General features: G+C 55.7%; 2 protein-coding genes across 3 annotated transcripts in view; both read right to left on the bottom strand.

The window, feature by feature from the left end:
• Positions 1-9,452, bottom strand: part of Nptxr (neuronal pentraxin receptor) — a 34,706-nt gene extending 25,254 nt beyond the window's left edge. The window contains exon 1 of the mRNA XM_027930140.2: positions 9,288-9,452. Coding sequence (XP_027785941.2) covers positions 9,288-9,452 — 165 coding nt within the window. The remainder of the gene's footprint in view (positions 1-9,287) is intronic.
• Positions 9,453-10,925: 1,473 nt separating this feature from the next.
• Positions 10,926-21,144, bottom strand: Cbx6 (chromobox 6). 2 transcript variants are annotated; one of them, XM_027930177.2, is made up of 5 exons: positions 20,991-21,144; positions 20,783-20,826; positions 20,578-20,643; positions 20,377-20,443; positions 10,926-16,407 (listed from the first exon to the last, which is right to left on the bottom strand). In XM_027930177.2, the coding sequence occupies exons 1-5, from the start codon at positions 21,057-21,059 to the stop codon at positions 15,412-15,414; spliced, it is 1,242 nt and encodes a 413-aa protein (XP_027785978.2). In that variant the 5' UTR covers positions 21,060-21,144; the 3' UTR covers positions 10,926-15,411. The 2 variants fall into 2 exon arrangements, with proteins under 2 accessions (XP_027785978.2, XP_027786055.2); XM_027930254.2 differs by having other exon boundaries at positions 10,926-16,353.
• Between the last annotated feature and the right edge of the window lie 3,008 nt (positions 21,145-24,152).

Here is a 24,152-nt window from a genome sequence, read left to right as displayed (position 1 = left end):
TGGCACTTAGTAGGCGTCCCGTACATGCTGCCCCCTCCTTATTTACTCCCAGTTCTTGTAAATATTAATTTCCCGTTTTACTTCTTTGCTTTGAACTCCCAGCGCCTACAACGCCTTCTCCCACAAAGCCTTTTCTTGGGTCCCCTCCGGTCCCCTTCCTAAGCAGAGTCAGGGGATCGTTCAGACTGAGGCCCATTCACGTTTCTAGTCCATACACCCCGGTTGGGGCCTCCCAAGAGAGAGGCTCAGCTGGGACCCAGAAGCCTTTGCCCTCCTAGCCTGAGCTGGAACAAGGAGCCCGCACTAGGGAGGAGGCCAGAGCCAGGCGAGAGAGAGAGCTTCCCTCTCGGGGAAGCCCAGAGAGTGCCATCCAGAGTTCTGCCTCCCTGGAAGCCAACCCGGCTCACAGGCTTGGGCAGGAAGGAGGACATCTGCTCCCACACAGGCTCAGGAGGGAACTGGAACTGGAGGAAACATGTGTCCTCCCCGTGGGGGGCCTGGGAGTTGGCTGGGAAGCGCCTGCCAGAGTCCAGGCCCAGAGAAGAAAGGCCAGAAAGAGTGGCCAGCTAGTATGGCTGCCTCCTCTTTCTGTGCTGCATGGGGGCTGCCTGTCCCAGGGCATGTGACAGCCCTGGTGGCTGGTCCCGTCCTGTGCTGGGTCTCCCCTGTGGAGTGTGGCAGCTCCATCTTGCAGTGGTCTCCGTTTCACAGATAAGAAAATGGAAATTCAGAGAGGCCCAGCCTCAGCCCAGGGTCCCACAGCCAGTGAGGACACACTGGCCTTTGAAGGCAGAACTTATCAGACTTCACAGGCCTCAGAGAGGTGACAAAAAAAGGCCCCACCCGGAAAGGAGGCACCAGGGTGTCCCGGGAAGGGTCCCTCCTGCCTGTACTCGTCCCTGGTCCCCACTGGCCGCTGCAGCCCTTCCTGCTCCCGCCCAGTGGTCTGCAGCTCGCATTTCCCCAATGAGTCCACAGACTGCCCAAGTCCTGCCACCTTGTCTCCTCATTCGAGGGCCATTGGCACCTGGGAGCGTCCAGGGTGTATCCGCTTCATGCACAATGGAATCCCGGGGCTGACGGCCACATCTCCAAAAAAAATGACAGTTTTCCAATGTCCCCAGGATTCTTAAGACACTGCATTTAGAGTTTTCGGGTTCTGGGAAATGCCCTTTTCTAGTCTGTAAAATGGGTGTGCACAACACTGAGCTATCGATGGCAAGAGCCGGCTGGGACCTTGCCTGGGTGGCTATTCATGTGTCCCTGGCAGCAACTCCTCCAATGCCATCTGTTTCCTGATCTAGCTCAGAGTACCCAGGTTGAGTCCTAAGAGTGGGGAGCAGGCTGGGGAGACCCTCAGGCTGGGCGAGGGGACAATGCACGTGGGGAAATGACCCACGGGCTGGACCCTCCTTGCTCCCACGCCCTGAGCTTGCCAGCCCTCAGGGGCACCTCGGGATGGGCCCAGGCTTGGGTCTCTCTCATCTCTTGTCAGCCTGCCACCAGCAACGGTGGCAGTAACTAGCGGGTTGTACCCACACACAATTTATTTTTCAGATATAGAAAGTGAGAAGTGGGGGGGGCCGAGAGTGTGCAGCGAGGGGGAGGCTCGTGAGAAGGAGGAGCCCTCCCGCTGAGGAGGCGCTGGCTTCCCAGGCACGGCTGGACAGGTGACAGCACACTTAAACCTCAGGAAGTCCTCTCTCGTGGAGAGTGCCATGGTCACCATACCCAGGTGGCTTGCAGTGATGCTGAAACAGAGAGGTGGAGCAAATTGCCTGAGGTCACTCAGTGACGAAGTCGAGATGCTGGGATTCAAACCCAGACCTTTAAGCCCACGGCCTCTGGGACCCACCATATCTCCAGATGGAGGCCCAGCCCTGGGAAGGCTCTTCTGGCAGGTCTGAGCCTGGGGGTCTGAGAGGTCCTCCTTAAAAAAGGGAGGACTGAGCCAGTTGAGAGACAGAGGCCTGTAATCCCAGGGACTCTGGGGGATGGGGCAGGAGACTGGCAAATTCTAGGCTGGCCTGGGCAACTTAGACCCTGCCTCAAAATTAAAAATAGAAAGGGGCTGGCGATGTAGCTCAGTGGTAGAGCACCCCTGGGTTTAAGCACCCCAGTATGCCCCTTGGCATCCCCAAGAATCTAGCCAAGTAGGAGAATGGTAAGAAGAGGCCAGAGTGGTCAGGTACACACCACCCCGGAGGGCCCTGACTCTCTCACCCACTGCAGATGGGGGGCTGGAGTCCTCTGGGGGAGCAGGTGCCTTGCACATAGCAGGACAGCTGCTCCCTGGGATGCTGGTCACAGGAGGGACTAAGCAAACTGAGCCAACAAATGATGTCACTGCTTCTGTGGCCTAACGTATAAACCCTTCTCCCTGTGACCACTGGGGCAGAACCCAGGATGTCAGAACCCGGGGTGACTGAGGGACGAAGCACTGAGGGGGACAGTGGTTATGTCCTGGGGAGGCACCTTGTGCACCGAGGCGCTCCTGTCCAGCCTGGCGCCCCTGGGCCTTCCCGGGAGCATTTTTCAGTAGCCCCCGTCTTGCCCGCCGCCTTCAGGTGTCTTCTTTGGTCTCTCAGCGATCTTTCCTGCTGCCCGGGCACAGCTGGGCCATGGGCCAGACAAGTGGGGACATGGGGGCCATTGTTCTCAGCTTTGGACTGGGGGGGACCTGCAGGGCTGGAGAGGGAGGGATAGATCTAGTGGCGTTTCCATTCAGGGGTCAGTTAGTCACCACCGCTGGTGGCTGGCTGGAAAGGAATGACTCAGGGACAAGGCACAGGCTCCCACGAGCTGGAGGGGGAGTCAGGCAGCCGGGCGGTGGTTTTCAGTCAGGAGGTGTGTTTCAGATGTGGAGCTGTGAGGTGTCCCGTTGAGGTAGGGCAGAGCCGTCCGAGGGGTGGACCTTGAAGTTGGAGCCTGTGGGTTTCTGTCCCAGCTGCGGGCCGTGCTAACAATGTCACCCGGAGTGAGTGACTCAGCCTCCCCCTCAGTTTCCCTGACTGCACCATGGCAGGATCAAGAGAAGTGGAGCTTCAACAGGCAGCTCGGGGCCCGGCTCATGGACCAACCTGCAAAGCTCCCTGCTGTCCCCTGGTACAGATGGCAAAGCCAAGCTCGGAGCAGGTAAGGGATTCGCCCAGGACCCAGCTTACCACTGTTCCCTTACCCACTGCTATGAACATAACATGTCAGGGCAGTGGTCAGTCATGACAGCGAGGGGTCAACCCCTGGATCTAGCTGGGAGTGGTGGTGCACGCTGTAATCTCAGCAGCTTGGGAGGCTGAGACAGGAGGATGGCAAGGTCAAAGTCAGCCTCAGCCACTTAGGAAGGCTATGAGCAACCTCGTGTAGACCCTGTCTCAAGATAAAAAATAAAAAGGGCTGGGATGTGGCTCAGTGGTTAAACACCCCTGGGTCCAATCCCTGGTACAAAAGAAAAAAGAAAGAAAGAGAGAGAGGCAGGCAGGGAGGGAGAGAGGGAGGGAGGAAGGAAAGAGTTAGCAAGAGAGCCAGGCCTGCTGGCACACACTGTAGGTCCCAAGTACTTGGGAGGCTGAGGCAGGAGGATCACAAGTTTGAGGTCAGCATAGGCAACTTAGTGAGATCCTGTCACAAAATAACAAATAAAAAGGGCTAGGGACATAGCTCAGTGGCGGAGTGCCCTGAGTCCAACTCCCAGTACAGGGGGAAAAAAGACTGAGTGGTAGCAGAGCTGACCACCCGACAGGAGGCCAGAGCAGTGGTCAGGCTACATCCAGCTGTGGCTGGCGCCTCTTCCTCCCCTTCAGCTCCTTCACTCCTTTCAAATGACACTGCTAGGTAAGGAGCATCCAGTCCTCCTTCATGGGACAGGGGCACCAAAGCCTGGCCTACAAACCAGGCCTCCCGAGTCCTGGACAAGGGTGGGCGGCAGGAGGAGCTCTGGGAGGACCTCTGAGACCTCGAGGCAGCGAGACAGCGCTGGGTGGCCACTGCCCAGCGTCCAGGCCTGGGTGCCAGCGGGGATCGCCAGGGGAGCACGTTCACGAGCCCCCTTGGGGGACCAGGGTCCAACTTCTCTTTTCCAAAGTGTGTCCCGTCTCCTTGCTCACGCAGGGCGTCTCTGGGCCTTGGGCTCCAGGGCCCCCAAACCCAGCCCAGAGCCTGCTGATCCCTGCGGACTGCAGACCACGAGGCATAAAGTGGACACAGCGGCGGGGCCTTGTCTGCTCCGCAGAACCGCCCCCACCCCAGCCCGGCTTTGTTCGGCTTCCCTGGGCTCCTTCTGGCTCTGCGCCGCCTGCTCCAACCCCAGACCCGCTTACTCACAAAGGCTGATGGCTGTCGTTTAAAAGGAACGCGTGTCTCTGTCATGCTCTGAGCTCACTCCGCTTTGGAAACAGCAGGGAAGACTTTGGTACCAAGTTGCTCTAATGAAGGCCACATCCCGTCTCGGGGACCAGAGGGGGACCTGTCCCTATCCAGTCTCAACTCTGATTGGCGGTGTGCCCCGCAGGTGTCTCTCCTCTCACGGTTTCACATTTGCACATCCATCCTTGGATCTCACTCTTCTAGAGTTTTCAGAAGTTTGGGGAGGGAACATGATGCAGGGGGATGGCAGGAGAGAGGGAGTGGGGTGACAGTTTTGTTTTCTAGCTATCTTTTTACTCTTGATTCTGTTTTGTCCCCCCCCCCCATTTTTTATTATAGTAAAGCATGCAACATAAACTTCACCACCCTAACCATTTTAAAAAAATATTTATTTTTAGGTGTAGTTGAACACAATACCTTTATTTAATTTATTTACTTTTATGTGGTGCTGAGGATCGAACCCAGGGCCTCGCACCCAGGGCCTCGCACGTGCTAGGCCAGCACTCTACCGCTGAGCCCCAGCCCCAGCCCCAGCCCCCACCCTAACCATTTTTCAATGTACATTATTGGCACACTGCTGCCGGCACTACCTCCCCCATCTCCAGAACTCTCATCCTGTAGCACTCAGACTCTGCACCAGTTAAACACCACCGCCCCTTGCTGCCTCCCCACCACCGGCAGTCCCCTGCTGTCACTCTGCTTATCCGCCATTTAGGTATCCTCTGGACAAATGTCTAATCAAGTCCTTTCCCTATTTTTGAGTCTTTTGGTGTTGTTGTTGTTGTTGAGCTTTTGGAGTTCTCTACGTACGCTGGATATAACAGATATATGACTCGCAAGTATTTTTTCCTGTTCTGCCCTGTTACGGTTGGTAATGTCCTTGGATGCAGGAAATTTTTAAATTTTCATGCAGCCCAATATGCCTGGGTTTTTTTTTTGTTTTTTTGTTTTTTGGATTGGGGATTGAACCCAGGAGCACTCAACCCCTGAGCCATATCCCCAGCCCTTTTTTGGTATTTTATTTAGAGACAGGGTCTCAGTGAGTTGTTAGGGTCTCACTAAGTTGCTGAGGCTGGCTTTGAACTCTTGATCCTCCTGCCTCCGCCTCTTGAGCTTCTGGGATTACAGACGTGCGCCACCACACCAGGCCCAATTTTTCCTGTTTGGTTCTTTTGGGGGCCTCTACCTTCGATGTTACACCAAGAAATCATTGCCAAACCTGCTGTCATGAAGCTTCTGCACTGTCTTAAGTCTTTAGTTCTAGGTCTTACATTTGGATCTTTGATCCATTCCGAGTTCATTCTGACCCAGTTGGCCTTCAGTGTCTGTGAGTTCCGTGACCCCGGATTCATGCAATTACTGATCAAAAATATTAAAAACAGGGGCTGGGGTTGTGGCTCAGTGGTAGGGTGCTTGCCTGGCATGTGTGAGGCACTGGGTTCCATCCTCAGCACCGCATATCAATAAATAAAGGTATTGTGTCCATCTACAACTAAAAAGAAAATACTTTTTAAAAAATACTAAAAACAGGGCTGGGGGGTGTGGCCTCGTGGTAGAGGCCCTGGGTTCCATCCACAGAACTGCAAAAACCAAACAAACCAACAAAACAAACAAACACACACACACACACACAAAAAAAAAAACCGAACCCTGCACCCGTGCTGACATTTAGCTTGTTATTATCCCCTAGACAACACAGTATGATAGTATTACACGGCATTTACGTTGCCTTTGGTATTATAAATAATCTAGAGGTGACACACGATGAAAGTATGAGTGCAGGTTATATGCAAATACTATGTCACTTTATATAAGGAACTTGAGCACCGGGAGGCTGTGGAGTGTTGGCGACGGGCTGGAGCCAACCCCCCTGGATCCCAAGGGGCCACTGCTAGGTGAGGAGCACCCAGCTTCATTCTTTCCCTCATGGATATCGTTTTCCCAGCAGTATGGGTGGACTGTCCTTCTGCCTTCAGATAGTCCTGCAACTCTTCCTTGCCCCAAATCACTCGACATGTGTGTGAAAGTTAAATTCTGCACCCTGTCCATGTCCATTGGTCCAGATGTCTGTCTTTATGTCAGAGCAACATTGTTTTGATTATTGCTTGCTATTGATTTTTTAGATTTTTTCTTTTTAGTCCTTCATGACATGGGATGTGTTTTGACATATCACACATACCTGCTGTAACTTCCCCGTTGGTTGGGTTGTACGTGCGGTGGAGTTAACACTGGTCGTGTATCCATATAAGAACATAGGAAAGTTATGTCCAGTTCATTCTACTGTCTTTCCTATTCCCATACCCCCTCTCTTCCCTTCATTCCCCTTTGTCTAATCCACTGAACTTCTATTCTTCCCTCCCCCACCCCCACCACTTACTGTGAATTAGCATCCGCATATCAGAGAGAACATTCAGCCTTTGGTTTTCAGGGATTGGCTTATTTCACTTAGCATGACACTCTCCAGTTCTGTCCGTTTGCTGGCAAATGCTATCATTTCATTCTTCTTTATGGCTGAATAATATTTCATCGTGTATATGTACCTCACTTTCTTTATCCATTCATCTGTTGAAGGCACCTATGTTGGTTCCACAGCTTGGCTATTGTGAATCGAGGTGTTGTAAACATTAATGTGGCTGTGTCACTATGCTAGGCTAATTGTAAGTCCTTTGGGTATATGCCAAGGAGTGGGATAACTGGGTCAAATGGTTGTTCTGTTTCATGTTTCCTGAGGAATCTTCACAGTGCTTTCAGAATGGTTGCACCAATTTGCAGTCCCACCAGCAATGTATTGCTACTGAATTTTTTAATCCAATTACACATGATCTGTGATGCCAATTTCTTGACATTTGAGATTTGTTTTATGTACTACTACATGATATTCATGATAATTTTTGGAAGTATTAGATGCATGCTTGGAAATAATGTGTTGATGCTGAACCCTATATACGTGGTTTGTTTTTCTGAGTTTGTCTTGATGGCTTGTTTTTTGGGTGCTTTGTGATTTTGGATTCTGAGCTTATGTTTACTAGGGTTTTATCCATGAGAGTCCCATGTAGCCTGCTGTGGGTGGGCGTGCAGGCTGGGAGGTAGGGTCCTTGAAACTGTACAGTGTAGCCCATTCCAGGTTGGTTTTATATTAATTTCTAGATTAAGTTGTTCTGGGACCACCTGAAAAATAAAAATCTACACTTCAAATTTGTCAGGGAAGGTCTAGAGTTACAATTCCTCAAAAGAAAATTCTTTTTTTTTTATTGGTTGTTCAAAACATTACAAAGCTCTTGACATATCATATTTCATACATTAGATTCAAGTGGGTTATGAACTCCCATTTTTACCCCAAATACAGATTGCAGAATCACATCGGTTACACATCCACAAGAAAATTCTTTTTTATGCTTCCAACAGAGCCAGAGGTGAGACAGGCAATTTATATGACATCACCTTTTGCTAAAGGGTGATTCCCTGCCCACCTTTTGCATTCTCACCAGGGCCGGGTCCAGTTTTATCCAGGTATCCTGGTTCTGAACCTGTTGATGAGGACCCTTGGCCGTGTCCCCATCTCCACAGATGGTCACATCAGCAGAAGCCAAAACCCTCCCTCTACTCTGACCCCCACCCCAATGCTCCCCACTGACGCATCAGGGTACCCAAAGAATAGCATCTGTTCGTCACTCTGAGGTTTGACTTGTCGGTTGGTGGTCCCTGGGGAGTACTTTTTAATGGTCTTGGAAACTCAGTTCATTTAATTTTATCCGGTGTCTTTAATATAGCACAGCATGACAGAAGGTTCCTCCCTCATGCTGTAGACCTGGCTGAGCCTCCATCCCCCATCCCCCATCCCCCAGACCCTGCGTCCTCACTTGTCTGATGTGGTTAACTGTCCTCTAGCCCTGCCTCAGTTTACCCTCCGTTCAGTGTGATGAAGACCATGACTTGGGCATGTGGGGGCTGGATATCAGCTCCTAGAGTTTCCCAGTGGCCTTGAGAGCTAAATATCTAAGTCCTTGGCGGCCCTTCTTGGCTGGCTGGGGACCTGTCATCTCACAGCTGAGGTGAACCCATCCATTAGTGCCAACACCTGCTTCCTTGCCTAACCTGATACCCAGCTGTGTTTGAAAACTAGAGAACTCTACAGGCAATTGATCACCAAATCCTAAAATTTCCCAGCGTCCCTTGACTCTAACGATTCCCTGTTGTCCCCACTGCCTCTGTCAGTGTCTGGGCCTCATTTCCCTCATTAGGATCATTTCAAACCTCAGCCCTGAGCAGCCTTTGTCTCCCCCTAGGCCTCTCCCAAGCTCACAGCTTACAGATGCACAGAGCGCCAGTCAGGAGGCCAGGTCCACGCCTCTCCCTTGTGGCTGTCTTTGCAAACCGCTGTGGCTCAGATGTCCTTGTGCCTGGCCTGTGTGTGCTACAAGGCCTTTTGAAGTGTCTCTGCTCAGAGGCCAGCAGCTGGAACAAAGAGGGTGCAGAACCGGCTCATGATGTGGCTCGGAAGGGGAGAGTTTTGTCCCAGCCTCTCTGAACCCCTCTTCACTCCAGGGAGAGCTGGATCAGGACTGAAAATCCAGTATGTTTCAGCTTTTAGAGAATGACAAAGTAGATTTTGCAAAATTAGTCATCTTCATTTCATCCAGATCCCACTCTTCACCTTGCCCCAAACCTAAGCTCCACCCATCACAGACCCTCGCCCCAGCACAAGGCCAGGAAGAGGACACAGCCAGTGTGGGGCCAGGTTGGGCACAGCCTGGCAAGTGCACCCCGTGCACAGCCCACCTGCCTCATCCTGGGAGCTGCGTCCAGCTCTCTACACCTCCCCCCTTGCTCTCCTCAGTGGGCGCTGGTCCTCATCACAGCTTCCGGCTCCTCTGAGAAGTTGCCATGGACACACTCATTAACTCTCAACCAATGAACAGACTCACCGCTGAGTAGAGGCAAGACCTGTGATAGCGCAGTAGTGACTCACGTTGGGCTGTACCTGCCTCTGGGGACAGTCCTATGTCCTCAATCTCCCAGAGCTTGGGGCTCAGGGCAAACAGACCAGCATGGAGCGAGCAAGGCTTTCCCACTGTGAAGAGGTGGGCCATTTGGGGCAAAGGAACTAACCGATCACTTCGCCTCTCTGCCCTCCTCCAGCTGTGACCTCTGTTCATGACGCGTGGGCTGGCTGGGCACTGGGGAGGAATGTGTGCTAAGACAGTCAGGGGCTCACAGTACCTGCAAGGTGCGAGGTGTGAGGGTATTTTGTGGTGAAGTCCCCACGGAGGGCTTCCTGGGAGCAGATGCTTGGAGGAGGAGGTGTAGTGGCAAGGAGGAGCAGGTGCCTTGGAGGACCAGCTCTGACCACGGCTGGACTCTGCTCCTCTCTCCTGCCCTGTCAGCACCCCTCTGAGTCCCTTGCCACCTGTCTGCCCTGCTCTGTGATCCCCTGTATCTGGGAGCAATCTCTGGAGGGACATGCTTCCATTTGGCTTGCTGGCCTGGGGACAGGGCTACTGGCATGTCAAGATAGCTGGACAGGCTGCTAGAGTCCCCTACCTATCTCTCAGCTGCTCCCAGTTTAGTGACAGAGATGACTCAAAGGCAGGTTCTGTGCCAGGTGCTGAGCTCTGACTACAGCAGAGGGGCTAAGACAGTTCTGCCCTTGGAGTGGCAGGGGCTGGGCCAGACCACAAGGAAGAAGCCAGGGCAGAGCCTGGAGAGGGCACCTGGCATGGCAGCAGTCCTAGGAGAGCATGTGTGGGTGTGTGGGTCGGGGGTGGAGTGGAGAACCCTGCAGGCTGAGGACTTTGCACGGGATCCTGAGAGCTGTGGACTCCCTGTTTGAAGGAGGCCTCTAGGCCTCTGGGGCCTGGTGTGGAAGTCGTGGCAAGGTGCAGGCAAGACTGGAGACTGGCAGGGTGCACTGCCAAAGGGGAGGTTCTGGACTGCCGGGGTGCAGGGTGGGAGACCCGGGAGAGGCCAGACATGGGATTTCACCACCTGGGAGCAGGAGGAGGGCGGAGGGAGGAGGGAGGGCAAAGTGACACCTGTGCAGGGCCTGGCAGCAGGTAGCCACGGGATGCACCTCAGGAGTTTGCAAGTGGGGTGCCTGGGGCTGCTGCTCTGAGCTCACACCGAGCAGAGAGCTGTGTCATCGGGGGGGCACACAGCACCCAGAGCAAGTGCAAAGGACCCCCATTCCCTGAGCCGTGGGGCAGCTCCTCGCTACCAAACAGGGACGTACCGTGCAGACCACTGGCAAGGTCGACATGCCCTCTCTGAGCTCTGGGCTACCACTCTGCAGGCCCCTTCCTCTCCTGGGTGCTGTGACTGCACCTGGGGGGCCAGTGAAGGACCCCACCCTCCCACGTGCCGCCTACTATCCCCAAGGCTGCAAGGGCAGGCGGCTGTGGCCCTTCGGAGGCTGGGGCCATGGTGGGAGGGAGGGCACCGGCCTGCCGCGTGCCCAGGCAGGGCAGAGGCGGCGCCGGGGCCTTGGGATGCCCGGCCCGCGGGGCTACCCACCGCCCGACGCTGCTTCAAAGAAAGAGACAGACGCACCCACCGGGGGCTGGGCCTCGGCTTCGGAATGTGACAATTTATTTGGGGGTAAAAGAGGCTTTTCACTCCCATTTCCTGGCATCGATACAATACTGAAGAGCAGCAGAACAAACACACACGACAGTCACCAGCCGAACCCACCCTCCCCCGCCCGGAATCCAGGGAACCGGAACGACAAGACCAACCCACACCGAAAACCAGCCCTTCCCCGCCGGAAGTCCTGGCGGGGAGGAGGGGGCAGGGGCCGCCAGACTTCCGGCTCCTGCCAGCCCTACTACGTTCCCGTCTTGACCGCTGGAGGCGACGTTTAGCCACCTGGGAGCTGGATGGTTGGACCACAGACAAGGCAACACCACTTCATTTTAAAAAATGAGCGCGAGAAAAAGAGACAGTGCCCCTCCCCAAATATAGAGCTATATACGTATACTTTATATATATAGAATTCCTTCGTGCACGATTCATTAAATGAGCTTTTCAAAAATTAAAAAAATTATAAGATACATATTTATTTAGGCCTTTGTGTTTTTAAATTAAAACCAACGAAAAGCAATTTGCATCTCTCTGTGCCCAGCAAGGGCAGGCCGGGGCACCTCGCTCCTCTCACCTGGCCTCTGGGGGAGGCCCCCCACCCTCCCGTTCGCCTAACTGATGCTCTGCATACAGTAGGCACTCACTGCTGGAGCACTGACTCCTTTGAGGATTGGAGAGGACGGGCAGGTTGAGAGGAAGGGTCCCCGGCCCTCACCCAACAGTCTCCCTGCTTCTGCATCTTGGGGACTGTCCACAAGGGGGGGCCAGGGAGCCCCTCTCCTGCAGTTTGAGTCCTTAACTGGGCTAAATTGGGAGGAGATGCAGACAGAAAAAACTAAAACGCTTAAACTTCTTCCTTTTAAAAAAAGTGATTCCTCAAACCATATAAGCCCCAAAGAGGCCACCTTGGGCTAGTGCGTGGGAGCCCAGGAGTGGAACTGACCAGCTGACCAGGTGGGGCTCCACTGTCCAGCACGGACGAAGTGCAAAAAAAAAAAAAAAAAAAAAAAAAAACAAAAACAAGCAACCCCCCAAAAAAACAGAAAAGTGGGGGAAGGGGGTGCATCCTCTCAGAAGGGGCCACAAAGGCTGGCAGCAGCCCAGACCCCCTTAGCTGTTTTTCCCGCAGGCTGATCCTCCAGCTCTGGGCAGGTCCACTGGCCTGGTAATCCCAGGACCACTCCGCTCTGGGATCAGCCGCGGACCTTGTCCTGGAGTGGGTTCCCCACCCCAATGAAGCAGCTTGGCCTCCTTTGGAATGGGGAGATTCCTCCCACCCTGCCACCTCTCCTGCAGCTGGGAACTTGGTCATCACCTCCTCCTTGATCACAGGAAGGAAGCTCATTTTGACCTTGATCCCTTTGCAGAGTGAGAATAAATGGGACTGTGGGTGGCTGGAAGTCCCAGTGCCAGCAGCCATGAGCACCTCACGTCCTTACACACCACCAGTGCCTTATGCCCAGGTGCCTTTCACACGCGGGCATGCTGAGGGTCAGAGGGGAAGTGAGACAGGGACAGGTGCCCACTGTCCAACTCAAACCAGACACCGGATCTCATCTGTTTCCTATGACGCGTAGGAGGGAAGGGGTGCATTCAAGGGGAGATGACCAATGGCCACCCTCTAGTGAACATAGAGGACAGTGGGCTCTGGGAGTTACTTCACATACAAAAATAAAGCAAACCAGATTGCAACTTTTGCTAGGTAATTAGGCAAATGGAAAAGCAGCAAGGGGTGGAGGAGGGGCCCACGGGAGGCCGATCCGTCCAAGTGTGCGGTCAGGAGTGGGCAGGCTGACTGGGCCTCCTGGGAGAGGGAAGGAGGCCTCAGACCCCATGCCCCCTCAGGCCCTGGAGGGCACCCTCCCAGAGGCAGTGTGTGGGCACGCCTGAGGTGGGGACAAGCTGCGCGTGGCTTGGAGCTGGGGCAATAGCCTGCCCGTGGAAAGAGATGGGCATTCCCATCTCCCCAGTTACCCCTGTCATAGTCACTGCCTACATCTTGCAGGGAAGAGACTCTTCCTGGCCAGGGGAGCTCAGGAAGTTCCGGTCTCAGGGGTGATAAGAAGGTCCCCACAGGGTGGTTGTACTAGGAACTGCTTGGCCCTATAAGCTGGCAAAGGAATGAAGAGGAGAAGCCACAAGCCTTCCAGGAGAAAACTGCTAACGAGCCACAGCCACAGAGCACCAGGACCCCATCTCTCCAAAACCTCAGCAGCCTTGGTCTCCATCAGCCGGGCAGCCTGGGCCCAGGCTTCTGGCTCACTCCCTGGGGGCAGCTGTCTTCCTTCCCTTTAGTAAGGACGGGTGTGGAAGTGGGCCACAGCAGAAAGGCTCACCCTCCTGGGGTGGAGGAGGATGGCCAGCCCCAGGGACCACCAGCTTCTCATGGCCACCTCGTCTGTGCAATGCCGCATCACTACGTTCTCTTTAAATATCTTTCTCCCCCCACCCCACTCCCTTAGGAACCCCATGATAGTTTTTTCTATTTCTTTTTTTCCTTTTTTTTTCTTTTTTCTTCATTTTTTGAAAAACTAATTCTTTCACTTTCCTGTCATAAAATCACCTCTGAAAACACAACTTCTTTACAAAAAAGGTCACGAATTACACAGATTCTCAGGAAAACACATTTCCATGGTCTCTGGAAACACCTGTAACTGGCCCAGGTGGTGGCTCACCTGGGGAAGGGCTGGGGGAGTCACCTCTAAAGGCAGAGGAGAAATACCAGCCCTTATTTTGGGGAAAAGCCAATTGGCACTTGGACGGTCACAGAGCCCAAAGGGCGGGGTGGGGAGGGACTTGGAGTGCTGCCACCTCAGACCCTGTGGGAGCCCCTGTTCGGCACCCCAAGGGTGCGCTGGGGGGGCCATGCTGCAGCCCCCAGCAGGGAGATTAAGAAGAGTGTCCTCCCAAGGGACCAAGGTGCTTGCTCAGTATCTGACGGGCTCCCCTCCTGCCTCTTGCCATCTTGCTTCCGAGCAAGGTACCAAGGGCGGCACATATAGGGACCCAGTTTAAGCCACATGCAGAAATTGCCATCCACATCCACCTGCGTCCCTGGCAGTGGCCAAGAGTGGGCTGCCAGGGGCCCCCAGCCTCACCCCAGGGGACAATACCCTTGTTCTCCGGAACACAGGCTCCTCTGCAGTCTCCGGTCCCTGCAGCCCACTCTCCCAGTGCCTGGCCTAAAGCTGGGGCTTTGGTCTCTGCCACTGGCATAGGTGCCTCGGCTCCCTGGCAGCAGGGGCAACAGAAGCTGCCTAGGACCCCCGAGGCCTCCCACTGCTCCAAGCAGGCTGGGCTGAGAGAAAGCCTCAGCGTCAGAAGCAGACGAGAGGGTGGGGAGAAGCTGGAGGCCCTCGGGAGCTCTCCAGGCCTGCCCCCTCCTCCCCCAATACCCTGGAGGAGGGTGAGGCTGAAGTGGGGCTCCCCACGCTCGCTCACAGTTCCCACCATGCCAGGTCTGCAGTGAAGGCCTGGCTGGCCGGGCTGACCACCCCAAAGAGAAGTGTCTGGGGGTTCGGTGACCCTAACACACTGGGCAGGGAGAAGCCGGGCAAGGGCACAATAAACTGCCCAGACACGACTATTCCAGGCCTGAAGAAAGGGAAGGGCCAGGCCGTCAGGGACCCTGTTCTGAGGAGCTGCAAAGGGTGCCGCAGGGAGGGCCCATGGCCCAGCACCCGATGCCCACATGGACCCTCGTACACACACGCCAACGGGCAGATGCACACTCAACCGGAAGCTTCCACAGCAGGTTCTTGTAGCACCTTTGGTCAAGAACTGAAGGGGCCTTTAGATGCCAGGAGGCTGTGGCAGGGTGCACTCTACCAGCTCCTCCCGCCTTCAAGACGGGGATCGGAAGCAGACACGGTGGGGCACAAGGGGTCTGCTTGGGCCTGGTCCAGAAGCAGGCAGTGAGGCCCGACCTCTGGCCCAGCTGCTGTGCCCTCACTGGTGGAGCGGGAGGGGCCCATCTGGTCTCCTCCTTCACTGTCTGGGGCTTTGCCAAATGGGCAGGAAGCCATCCCTGCCCCCTCTTGCTAGGCATCTGCAGGAAGAAAAGGGACCATGCCCACCCTGGGTGGGGGTCTCCTAAGGACCTGCAGCTGCTGGGTTAGCACCGAGGTCAGACGCTGTACACGAGCAAGAAGCAAGCAGAGGGGAGATGGAGTGGGATGTAGATAGGGCAGGTGGCCAGGCCTGGGGCTCCCTAGAAGCCCAGCAGGCCCACTGCACACAGGTAGGGGCAGTACCAAGAGACAAGCGTGTGCCCTGTCCCAGACTTGACCTAACCTAGACTGCCCCGCCCACTGGCCTCTGGGAGGCCAACTGCCCAACCCCATCCCTGGGTCAGCGCGGAGCCATTTGAAACAAGCAAAGCACAGGCAGACGGATCTGAGGGCAGGGGCAGGGCAGGAGCACAGGTGTGACTTCAGGCAGGAGGCCCCCCTGCCCTCCTCCTTGGGGAGCCCTTCACTTGCTCACCACACTGCTGCCACCTCCGGCCACAGCGCCTGCTACCCCAGCAGCCACCTTCTCGAAATCCTCAGGGTTGCAGAATTCCTTGATAGTGACCGTCAGGAGGTTGCTGGTGACATCGGTGACAACCACATTGGAGCAGGGTGACATCTCAGGACGCCAATCCCCAGCCTCAGGCTCGGAGGCAGCACTGGAAGGCTCTGGGGCCAATGGAAGTGCCTGGGTGGCGGCAGCAGTGACATCAGGAGGTGCCCGCTTGCTGGTGGCCGCCGACTCCGGGGGAATGGACAGGTCGAGCACCTCTGGCTCGGGCCAGGTGGGGGCGGGGGAGCTCATGGTCTCAGGGAGCAGCTTGGGGGGCGTATCATCAGGGTCAGAGGACTGCAGTGTGGGCGAGGGGCAGCCCGAGGAGCTGGAGCTGCGGGCATCGTAGGGGGCAGCAGGGTTGGCCAGGAGCAGCCCCTGGCCGGGGGCGGCGGGGACGTCGGCTTTGCCGGCAGGCGGGGGGGACAGAGGGGCAGGCGGGGGCTTGTACAGTGAGAAGGTGCCGAACTTCATGTGGCGGATCTGGGTGCGCAGGACGCTCTCGCTGAACTTCTTACTCTTGCCGATGACGCGGTTCCTCGATGGGACTTTGGGACGGGCAAGTGCCCCCGCGCCCTGCGCGGCAGCCCCTGCGCCAGGGCCTTTGTCGATCACCTTCAGATTGAGGATGATGCGATTCCGTTTGGGCTCGCGGGGCTTCACCTTGCGATTGATGATCCGCACTGTCTCGGAGAAGGGCGAGATGGGTGGGCGCAGGCCAGGGCTGCCTCCTTGGGGGTCTGGGCGGGGCAGGGGGCGGCGGGACATGCGGTGGCAGCGGCGGATGTCCTTCTTGAGCCGGTGCACTGCTGCGCTGGAGTGCAGCTTGGGCGAGGAGGCGCTGGCGCTCGGCTTGACAGAGAAATGCACATCACTGATGCGGAGGGCCTCTGCCTGCGCCCGGGCCTGCGGGCAGAGGGGCGTGGATGGGACCTCAGGGCCCGCTGACCTCCCACACCCTGCACAGCCAACCCTGAGCACGGTCTCAGGAAACCAGCTGATGACCCTTACTGAGAACAGTAGACAAGTCCAGGAGGGGACTCCACTTGCCTAAGGTGACCTACAGTCTTGCTGGCCCCACCTTCATGGCTCAGCTGAGGGCCACCCTGTCAACAATCAGGACCCTTCCCTGGGGGGCAGTTCTTACAATTCTCAGTGACATGAAGGAGGGGCAGGTCCTCCCTGCTCCCCTGGCACCTCAGTCCTGCTGATGCATTTGTAGTGTCCCCAGGTTCCCATTCTCTTGCCTTTGATTGGCCAACTCCAGCCCCACCCCCACCTCCCCAGGCCTGGCTTAGAATGAGCTGGAGTGCGGCAGAGGACTGTGGGCAGCCAGGAGAACTCCCAGGCTCCTGGACCCAGCTGTCCTTCCAGGTATGGAATCTCTCAAAAGCCCCAGGGCTCTGCAGTGGCTCATCTGCCACCTCAAGGGAGGTCCAATAGGACCCTTGGGAAACCCAGCTCTTAGTCCAACCAATCTACTGTCAGAGGACACCAAATGGAGAGTGAGCAAGGGACTCCCAAAGCCATATAAGCTGTCCCTGGTGGCCTGTCCTTCCTTTGCTAAGAAAGATACTAAAGAGTCAAGGCCAGGGACTGGGGTCGTGGCTCAGTGGTAGAGCATTTGCCTAGCATGGGTTCAGTTCTCAACACCTCAAATAAATGAATAAAATAAAGGTCCATTAATAACTGAAAAAATATTAAAAAGAAAAAAGAGTCAAGGCCAGCTGCTCAGGTCTGCAGTGACAAAAAAACGGGGCAGCATCCTCTCAATGAGGGTGGGGCACACAACAGGCAGAGGGCAGGGGGCGGGGCAGTGCAGGGGGCGGGGCAGTGGGAGGGCAGGTGAGAAGACAACCCCCCCCCACGTGAAGGAGGTATCATCAAGCGGGGCCCTGAAGCCTAAGAGGAGAGCACCATGATCCTTAATGAGTACCCAGGGTGCCCAAGCAGTTCCACAGTGAGGGTGGCCCGAGAAGACAGGGACACAGGGTAGAGGCAGAGAGGCTGTGGGCCCACTCCAGGGAGTGACAGAATTCAGAGTGTACCAGGGCTGGCAGCCATGGATGGGGACAGAGAACTTAGGCAATGACTGCCTGGATCCGGGTGGGAGCAGATAGGGAGGTCACATCTCCACAATCAGGATGACCCTAAGGTGGGGCTGTGTTCCAGGGTCTTGCCACCTCCCACTCCCCAGGCGCTGGAGGCTCAGCCTCCCAGGGAGGTAACCCGTGTGTCCTGACAGGACTTGACTACCATGACCCCCAGAAGCGATGTTGCCTGACCTTCCAGCTGACCAAGGGAGGCTCAGAACATGGCCCTCACACCCCGGGGCGGAGAAGTACACTTCAGCTCTATCTGGTCTCCCCACCCAATTTGGGGCCTCCTGGGGCTGCCTGCTCAACAATTCCTCTGGCCACTAGATGGCAGCACACAAGGCCAATGCCACCAGCTCCCACTGCTCCCAGCCAGCTGAGCTCCCCAGGGATCCGACCACTCACACCCCTTCCCAGACAAAGGCAGAGAAAAGCCAAGCTTTCTGCTGGCAAACAGGGTCTTAGCTGCAAGAACATCCCCAAGGAGCTTAGGGGATCTCGGCTCTTTCTCACCCTCAGGGGACGGGTGCTTCTCCCTCTGTATCCAGACTGATCCCAGACCTGAGTCCAGCAGTGACGCAGGGGAGCGACAGAGCATGGGTAAACTGCAGATGCAGGAGGAACCCCGGAGTCTCATTTTTCCTGTCTGTACAATCATGACAGGCCCCACCCCAGGGGCACTCCTGGGATACCTCATGGTGTATAGCACCTGCTCGGCACAGGTCTGGATGCAGCAAGCACTCAATTCATTTGTCCATGGGTGTTGAGTCAGTGAGCAAGCATCTCCTTCTAATGCATGCTTTCCAAATTTTCTACCAGAAACATTTCTTACTTTATAATTTTTAAATATCTTTATGAAATACTGAATACAAGTCTATCTGCCTGGTGAGTTAAAAGTGACCACTGCCAACATGCTTCTGGCCCTGGGGGGTGGGGGGTGGAGCCCTGGCTGAGGGGTTAGAAACTCTCTAATGTGTTATTTAACTTAACCTCTTCGGTCTGTCTTCTCAGGTATGAAATGGGGACAATGGAACCTACCTTGCAGGCTCCTGCTCCCTACACAGTGGTTCCTGGCAGAAAGTGCTATTTGGGTGTAATCTGATGACTGCCAAGGCTCTCAGCACATCCCAGCAATGGGCCCGGTTCCAGCTGCCTCCACAGCCCCTCACAGGTATCTTTATCACTCTTGTGCTACCTGTTTTGTAAGATCTAGATCAAAGTGCTACTGTCTGCCTCTGCACCCAGTGTGCGTCCGCCTGCTCCCTTTAATCTGACATGTACTCAAGGAAGGAAAAGGATGAGGTCAGCCAGCTGACTACTTGGATCTCAGGTGGGTTGATCCCCCTCTCTGGGCCTTGACTTTTTCATCTGTAAATGCGGATAAAAATACTCCCCACTTCACAAGGTTGTTGAAAGAATTAAAACAATTCATGCACGGGGTTCAGCACTGTTAGGCCCATAGGCAGCTCAGGGAAAAAGAACCTGAAGTAAAAGGCACTTTGTGAACCCTGCTCAGGGCCATGACTCGCTTCCCCGCTAGAGGGCGCTCCGACCGCGCCGAGAGGCTGTCAGCCCACCAGCCTTCCAGCTGCTCCGCCCCATCCCTCCCACCGAGAAGCATCAGGGTTAAGGCTGCTCCAGGGATCCCCTAAGATACGCTGCAGCGGGGGGCGGGGGTTACAGAAATATGGAATTTTGGAAACCAACATTTTTTCCACTTCTGCTTTAAGTTCAAAACAAACCCTTACACACGCAGTCCTTTGGCTGGGCGTACGTGGGGGGGAGGAGTGGGCTGGACAAGACCATCCCACCCTCTCTGGGCTTTGAGCCTTTTGGACAAACTGGAGACTCTTGAGATTCTGCAGCCCCTTCTCTGAAAAAAGGCCTCCCTATCCTTTTGGTGCCAAACGTCACAAAATAACTGGCTCCGAGGTGGGAAGAGGCCCTGAGATATCCTCAGCCCCACAGGGAGACTGCAGTGCCCCGGTGGGTTCCACCTGCAGCTCTGCCGGCCACCTGACCACCTCAGGTCGTCTTACCCTCCTTCTCCCAGACTCTTCTTCCTCACCAAATAATACAAAAGCCCCATCCCCAGGAAGGCTTCCTCTGGAAGTTCATCCCTTCCCTGCCAGGGCCAGCGGGCTAGGCTTCACCACGCCCCACCCCATCCTCTAAGAACCCGAATAAATAGGTTGGGGGCATCTGAGGTTCAGCACCTCGCCCACCCCAGCCAGTGGCCCAGCTTGATAACACTCAAGCCAAGTGATTTAAGGTCAAGTTCAAATCGAGCCCAAAAGTGAGGAAGGGAGAGAGGCAAAGTAAATCCTGAGAGGTGGGGAGGGGGCGGTAGGCAGGTGGCTTCCAAAGTGCCCCTCCAGGTGCCCGGCCAGAATGTGGCCCCTGCTCACTCTCCCCCTGGGCTCTACCTCCCCCAAGCTCCCCAGGCTGGCGGAGGTGAGGGATCTCCTGGCAAAATAGCCTCCCTACCACCCCCTCCTGCCACCTGCCACATCCAGTTCCTTCCAGGAGCCCCGCAGGCCCCCCAGACCCTGGCTTCGTCATCTGGGATTATCCCTACTCCCAGGCCCCTTGCTGGAACTGACCCCGGCCTGCTTGCCAGGGGCTTGTCTGGGGTTTGCAACTACCCCCTGCCCAGCTGGGGCCCCTCAGGAAAGGCCCGCCCGCCTGGGCGGTCGCAGATCGGTCCCTCCCCTCCCGGCCCCGCGCTGTGCCGGGGCTGGGGGCCCGAGCGGGGGCTGCTGGGGCTGGGCCAGGTTACCTTCAGGAGGAAAGTTTTAGGTTTGGGTCCCCTCTTCTTGGGTCCATACAGCTCGCGCTCCCTCTCCCTGCGTCGAGAAACGCCAAGTGTTAGAAAGAGCCCCTTGGCGGGCCCCCTCCGCGACCCGCCCGGCTCTCGCGCCTCCCCGCGCGGCGCCCCACGAGCCTCGGCCCCGCCGCCCCTGCCAGCTTCCCAACTCACTTCTGCTCGAAGGCGGCAATGAGCCGAGAGTCCAGGATGTTCTCCTCGGGCTCCCAAGTGCTGTACCTGCCGAGTCACGCATGCACAAAATCCAAATGAAACCACAGAGGCAGGGCACGCCGCGAGGAGCTCCGCGACACCCTCCTCCCAAGGCCGGGTGCCCGCTGCCGCCCCTCCCCCACGCCCCGGGCCCCGCCACACTCACTTGATCGCCCATCCCTTCCATTTCACCAGGTACTCGATGCGTCCCTGAAAAACAGAAAGGGAAAAGGAGGGGTGTGGGGGTGGGGAGGATGCGGGGACGCAGGGAGGCGGCGACGCGGGGGTGGCCGAGGGAGCCGGGTTAGCGGGATCGCTTCGCCCCGAGGGCTCCGGCCCGGGGGAGCGGAGGCCGGCGGCGGGCGAAAGCTCACCTTTCGGATCCGCCGTTTGATGATAGACTCGGCCGCGAAGACCCGCTCGCCCACTGCAGACAGCTCCATCTTGCTCAGCGGCACCCACAGCCCATAATACTCCCTGCTCCCGCGGCCGGTGCTGCACCGCTCGCGCACGCGCCGCAGCGCACAGGCCCCGGCGGGCGGGCGCGCGGCGGGGCGCGCGCTCGCGTTCCAGCTGCGGGCCGTCACGTGACCCGCCCGGCTAGCGCGCCGTTGCCAGGACCTCCCCCTCCCCGGGGCGGTTGCTAGGGAAAGTTTGCGCTCGCGAGGCGGGGGCTCGTGTTGGCTCTTAAAGGGGCCTCGCCTGGCGGCGGGAACCCGGGCGGGAGACCAGTGGATGTTTGGCTTGTGACAAGCCCGGTGAGGCGCAGTGCAGTCTTCCACTCCCCTCCACTTCATCTTCCAGGCCTCGGTCGCTATCACCTTCTCCCCTCCATTCAACCCCCCTTGCACGTCTTGCCAGGCCGCAGACCTGTAAGTGCGAGTGAGCCTTGGCGTCTGCAGCCGCGGCGCATCCTCCTGTAGAAGTTTGCAAACAGTTAAATATGATACAGCAGAAATGCATTTGCTGTTGCCTTGCCAGGCCTTGCGGGAATTTCTCTACTCCACACCCCACCCGCTCCGTTATCCATTATTTATGTATTCGTGGGTGTGTGGTTTTGTAACCAGTTCAGATGAGTTAAAACAAAAACGCCACCGCAGGAAAGGGGGTGCGGTGGACCCGGCCGAGGCAGGTCGAGGGAGGCCGAGGTGATCCTGGGCATCCGTTCTCGAGCTGCGGTCTTGGGCAGCACCTGCCTTCATTCACCCAGGGAGCCGTGAAGACGAGGAGAGGACCATGCGGCTGTGGCAGGAGGAGGGAGAAGCTGCAGGGCGAGAAGGTCCCGCACCTCAGATTAGGTCCAGAGCGGGTCATCCTTGGGTCACTTGTCAGAATCCTCCCCCGCAGTCATATCAATGTTTTCTCATCCCAGGCCGCTTTGCCACGTCACTGGCCTGCCCGCAGTTCCGCTCATGGTTCCGCCATTGCTCTCGGGGACACCAGACCCCAACTTCCCATTTGGGGAGGGGCTGCGGGATCTGGAACGGTCCCCAAATAGACAGAAAGTAGCCCTAGCCACACAAAACCTTTTGTTTTGAAGTTATTTAAGGTTTTTTTTTCGTTAAGACAATAGTCTTGTTCTTTGCAAAACAAATATTTAAAAAACATACAGACAAGGGGGGAAAACCCTGTAACCTCCATAAAACCGTTGACATCTTCAAAAATCTTCCAGCCTCTGTTCACTGCTTATGTAAGCACATGAATACTATATATACATCACATGGATATTCATTGCGGGTATATATGTGTATATGTACGCATGTATAATTTTTAACAAAATAGGATAGTACTGTTTACACTGTTCTGAAATCTGCCTTTTCTCCCTTACTGACATCAATTAGACCTTAAATACTGATATCACCATCATTTTAGTGGTGGGGGGGAAACTGAGATGGGTTGGGGGTGGTCAGAATTTTCTCTTGTTAGCACGACTTGTTCATCAGGAAAGATTTTTACATTTCTGTGCTGCATTACCATTGCTTGCTGTTTCAAATCAACCACATCAAAAAACTAGCATTTCATCCCTGTATCCCTGCAAATGTGTTCAAGTACTACCTTGAGAGAACCCCTCCCCCATAAATCCTAATGCGCCAGAGCAACAGCTATTCACTGGCAAGCCCCAAGTGAGCATCCAGGTTAAAACAGCGCTGTGCTCTGGGGGCAGGGGCAGCCAGGGTGCGGGAAGTGTAATTTTTGTGAGTGTGTGTGTGTGTGTGTGCGCGCGCGCGCACGCATGTAGGCTGAGAAGAAGGCAGCAAATGACGCAGATAGCTATCAATCCACTGGACAATTCATTCATCAGCATTTGTGAGCCCTTGTTAAGGATCAGGTTTTTATTAAACCATCAGGAAACAAAGATGCCTTAGGCTCAGTAGGCTAAGGTCTGGCCCCTTCATGTTGAAAGGCACCTACCATGCAATGTGACTGGTGCTGCAAGAAGGGTGTATTAGTTTCCTGTTGCTGCTGTAACAAAATACAGCAAACTTAGTGGCTTGGATGACACAAGTTTATTATACTAGGGTTCTGGGGGTCAGAGGTCCTGAATCAGTGTCACTGAGTCAAGGTATCCTCCTGCCTGTTTGCTTTTGAAGGCTGCAATAGAGAATCTGTTCTTTGCCTTGTTCAGCTTGTAGAACCTGTTGGCGTTCCTGGGTGCATGGAGGGCTTCATCACTCAAATCTGTTTCTGCCTTCTGCTGGCTGACTTCCTGCCTCCATCTCACAAGCACCCTGTGGTCACCTTGCATCCACCCAGATAATTGAGGACAATCTCTCCCTTTCAGCATCCTTGACTCAATTATGCCAGCAGAGTCCCTTTATATGATGAGTTAGGAATCATATTCATGGGTTCTGGGGATCAGGATGTAGGCGTCCTGGGTGGAGGGATTATTCAGCCTACCACAGAAGGTAAGTACAGGGGGCCTTGGGGGAGGCCTGGAGGAGGGGCCAGGAGGGCTTCTCAGGGGGCGGGAATGGAATCTGCCTGTTAGTGACAAACGGGAAGGGCATCCCAAGTAGAGGTGTCATCCAGGGCACGTACCTCGAGGCATGAAGATGTCTGCTTTGGGGACCCAACACGCAGCCTGCTGTGGCTTGGGCCGGGGGAGGCAGCAAGGAATGACACTGGGAGGATGGGTGGCCTCACAGGGAAGGACGTTGGGTGCTGCTTGAGCTTGGACTTTGTCACCGGCAGTGCAGCCACCAGGGACTCTTCAGCTGAGTGCTCAGATGAGGTGACGGGGGCTGAGGATGTTCAGGTCTGTGTCCCTCTGGTTGTGGAGATCCTTTCCCCTCTCTGCGCCTTCGTGTTTCAATTCCAGCATAGCAGGCGGAGTGGCCAGTTTTAGTGGCTCACAACATGTTTGGCCTGTGACTTTTTTGAGAATTGTTCTGTCCCAGCTACTCCGTTTCTGAGAGATCTGTGCCCACCCCTAAGCACACCCTATGCTGTGAAGCCATGGAGATCTTCTCTATTCTACGAACAGAAGTCCCCTCACCTCTGTGTGTGGTTCTGATATTTGGTCCACGGCCACAGGG

This window comes from Marmota flaviventris, chromosome 3 (genome assembly GCF_047511675.1).
Source record: "Marmota flaviventris isolate mMarFla1 chromosome 3, mMarFla1.hap1, whole genome shotgun sequence".
NCBI classification, from domain to species: domain Eukaryota; kingdom Metazoa; phylum Chordata; class Mammalia; order Rodentia; family Sciuridae; genus Marmota; species Marmota flaviventris.
Note: the sequence above shows the minus strand (reverse complement) of the source record. Positions and strands in the feature narration are given on the sequence as shown.

What these genes read in the sequence shown, in the direction of transcription:
- Cbx6 (XM_027930177.2), bottom strand. Translation starts at nt 21,059, where the DNA reads ATGGAGCTGTCTGCAGTGGGCGAGCGGGTCTTCGCGGCCGAGTCTATC. An exon ending in TCAAACGGCGGATCCGAAAG is followed by an intron (nt 20,827 to 20,990) that starts GTGAGCTTTCGC and finishes TCTGTTTTTCAG; the next exon opens with GGACGCATCGAGTACCTGGT. An exon ending in ATTGCCGCCTTCGAGCAGAA is followed by an intron (nt 20,444 to 20,577) that starts GTGAGTTGGGAA and finishes TTCTCGACGCAG; the next exon opens with GGAGAGGGAGCGCGAGCTGT.